Source organism: Oncorhynchus mykiss, unplaced genomic scaffold, assembly GCF_057628025.1.
Source record: "Oncorhynchus mykiss isolate SJ-2025 unplaced genomic scaffold, ASM5762802v1 scaffold103, whole genome shotgun sequence".
Classification (NCBI taxonomy): Eukaryota; Metazoa; Chordata; class Actinopteri; order Salmoniformes; family Salmonidae; genus Oncorhynchus; species Oncorhynchus mykiss.
Window position 1 is genome coordinate 2502501 of NW_028322102.1, and position 2500 is coordinate 2505000.

At 46.8% G+C, this 2500-nt stretch overlaps 1 protein-coding gene across 6 annotated transcripts in view; it reads left to right on the plus strand.

Annotated features, from left to right (window-relative positions):
* The window catches only part of LOC110506208 (C-terminal-binding protein 2), a 133529-nt gene that overhangs the window by 109830 nt on the left and 21199 nt on the right, over positions 1-2500 (plus strand). For all 6 annotated transcript variants that reach the window (XM_090228906.1, XM_090228903.1, XM_090228902.1 and 3 more), the window contains one exon: positions 188-332. In XM_090228906.1, the coding sequence (XP_090085032.1) occupies positions 188-332 (145 nt within the window). The remainder of the gene's footprint in view (positions 1-187; positions 333-2500) is intronic.

A 2500-nucleotide genomic window follows, 5' to 3' on the forward strand; every position in this document is an offset into this window, starting at 1 on the left:
TTGACCGTGTCTGTTTGTCTCTCCAGGTGTTGAACGAGGCGGTATAGAGGCCATCTTGACCGTGTCTGTTTGTCTCTCCAGGTGTTGAACGAGGCGGTAGGGGCCATTTTGACCGTGTCTGTTTGTCTCTCCAGGTGTTGAACGAGGCGGTAGGGGCCATCTTGACCGTGTCTGTTTGTCTCTCCAGGTGTTGAACGAGGCGGTAGGGGCCATGATGTACCACACCATCACTCTGACCAGAGAGGACCTGGAGAAGTTCAAGGCTCTACGCATCATCATCCGCATCGGCAGCGGCTACGACAACATCGACATCAAGGCAGCCGGAGAGCTGGGTACGCACCAATATTCACCCCACTATGATCGGCAGAATGTAGTCACTTAGCAGAGACACTTTTATCCAAAAGTTACCTTCGTTAACACGCGCAGTGCACTCGTGAAAGTATTCAGACCCCTTGATTTTTTTTCTCACATTTTGTTACGTTACAGCCTTATTCTAAAAATGGATTAAAATAAATATTTGTCCTCATCACACGCAATACCCCATAATGACATCACAATACCCCATAATGACATCACAATACCCCATAATGACATCACAATACCCCATAATGACATCACAATACCCCATAATGACGACGCAAAAACTGGTTCTTATAAATTGTAGCTAATTTATTACAAATAGAAAATATACCTTATTTACATAAGTATTCAGACCTTTTGCTATGAGACTCGATATTGAGCTCAGGTGCATCCTGTTTCCATTAATCATCCTTGAGATGTCTGAGCAAAAATCCAAGCCATGAGGTCAAAGGAATTCTCTTTAGAGCTCCGAGACAGGATTGTGTCGAGGCACAGATCTGGGGAAGGGTACCAAAATATTTCTGCAGCATTGAAGGTCCCCATGAACACAGTGGCCTCCATCATTCTGAAATGGAAGAAGTTTGGAACCACCAAGACTCTTCCTAGAGCTGGGAGCCCGGACAAACTGAGCAACCGTGGCCAGACGGAAGCCACTTCTCAGTAAAAGGCACATGACAGCCCGCTTGGAGTTTGCCAAAAGGCACCTAAAGAACTCTCAGACCATGAGAAACAAGACTCTCTGGTCTGATCAAACCAAGATTGAACTCTTTGGCCTGAATGCCAAGCGTCACGTCTGGAGGAAACCTGGCACCATCCCTACGGCGAAGCATGGTGGTGGCAGCATCATGCTATGGGGATGTTTTTCAGCGGCAAGGACTGGGAGATTAGTCAGGATCGAGGGAAAGATGAACGGAGCAAGTACAGAGACATCCTTGATGAAAACCTGCTCCAGAGCGCTCAGGACCTCAGACTGGGGCAAAGGTTCACCTTCCAGCAGGACAACAACCCTAAGTACACAGCCAACACAATGCAGGAGTGGTATCGGGACAAGTCTCTGAATGTCCTTGAGTGGCCCAGCCAGAACTCGGACTTGAACCCGATCTAACATTTCTGGAGAGACCTGAAAATAGCTGTGCAGCGACGCTTCCCATCCAACCTGACAGAGCCTGAGAGGATCTGCAGAGAGGAATGGGAGAAACTCCCCAAATACAGGTGTGCCAAGCTTGTAGCGTTGTACCCAAGAAGCTTCAATGCCATACAACTCTCCTTCCGTGGCCTCCAATTGTTCTTAAATACAAGTAAAACTAAATGCATGCTCTTCAACCGATCTCTACCTGCACCTGCCCGCCTGTCCAACATCACTACTCTGGACGGCTCTGACTTAGAATACGTGGACAACTACAAATACTTAGGTGTCTGGTTAGACTGTAAACTCTCCTTCCAGACCCATATCAAACATCTCCAATCCAAAGTTAAATCTAGAATTGGCTTCCTATTTCGCAACAAAGCATCCTTCACTCATGCTGCCAAACATACCCTTGTAAAACTGACTATCCTACCAATCCTCGACTTTGGCGACGTCATTTACAAAATAGCCTCCAATACCCTACTCAACAAATTGGATGCAGTCTATCACAGTGCTATCCGTTTTGTCACCAAAGCCCCATATACTACCCACCATTGCGACCTGTACGCTCTCGTTGGCTGGCCCTCGCTTCATACTCGTCGCCAAACCCACTGGCTCCATGTCATCTACAAGACCCTGCTAGGTAAAGTCCCCCCTTATCTCAGCTCGCTGGTCACCATAGCATCTCCCACCTGTAGCACACGCTCCAGCAGGTATATCTCTCTAGTCACCCCCAAAACCAATTCTTTCTTTGGCCGCCTCTCCTTCCAGTTCTCTGCTGCCAATGACTGGAACGAACTACAAAAATCTCTGAAACTGGAAACACTTATCTCCCTCACTAGCTTTAAGCACCAACTGTCAGAGCAGCTCACAGATTACTGCACCTGTACATAGCCCACCTATAATTTAGCCCAAACAACTACCTCTTTCCCTACTGTATTTAATTTATTTATTTATTTTGCTCCTTTGCACCCCATTATTTTTATTTCTACTTTGCACATTCTTCCATTGCAA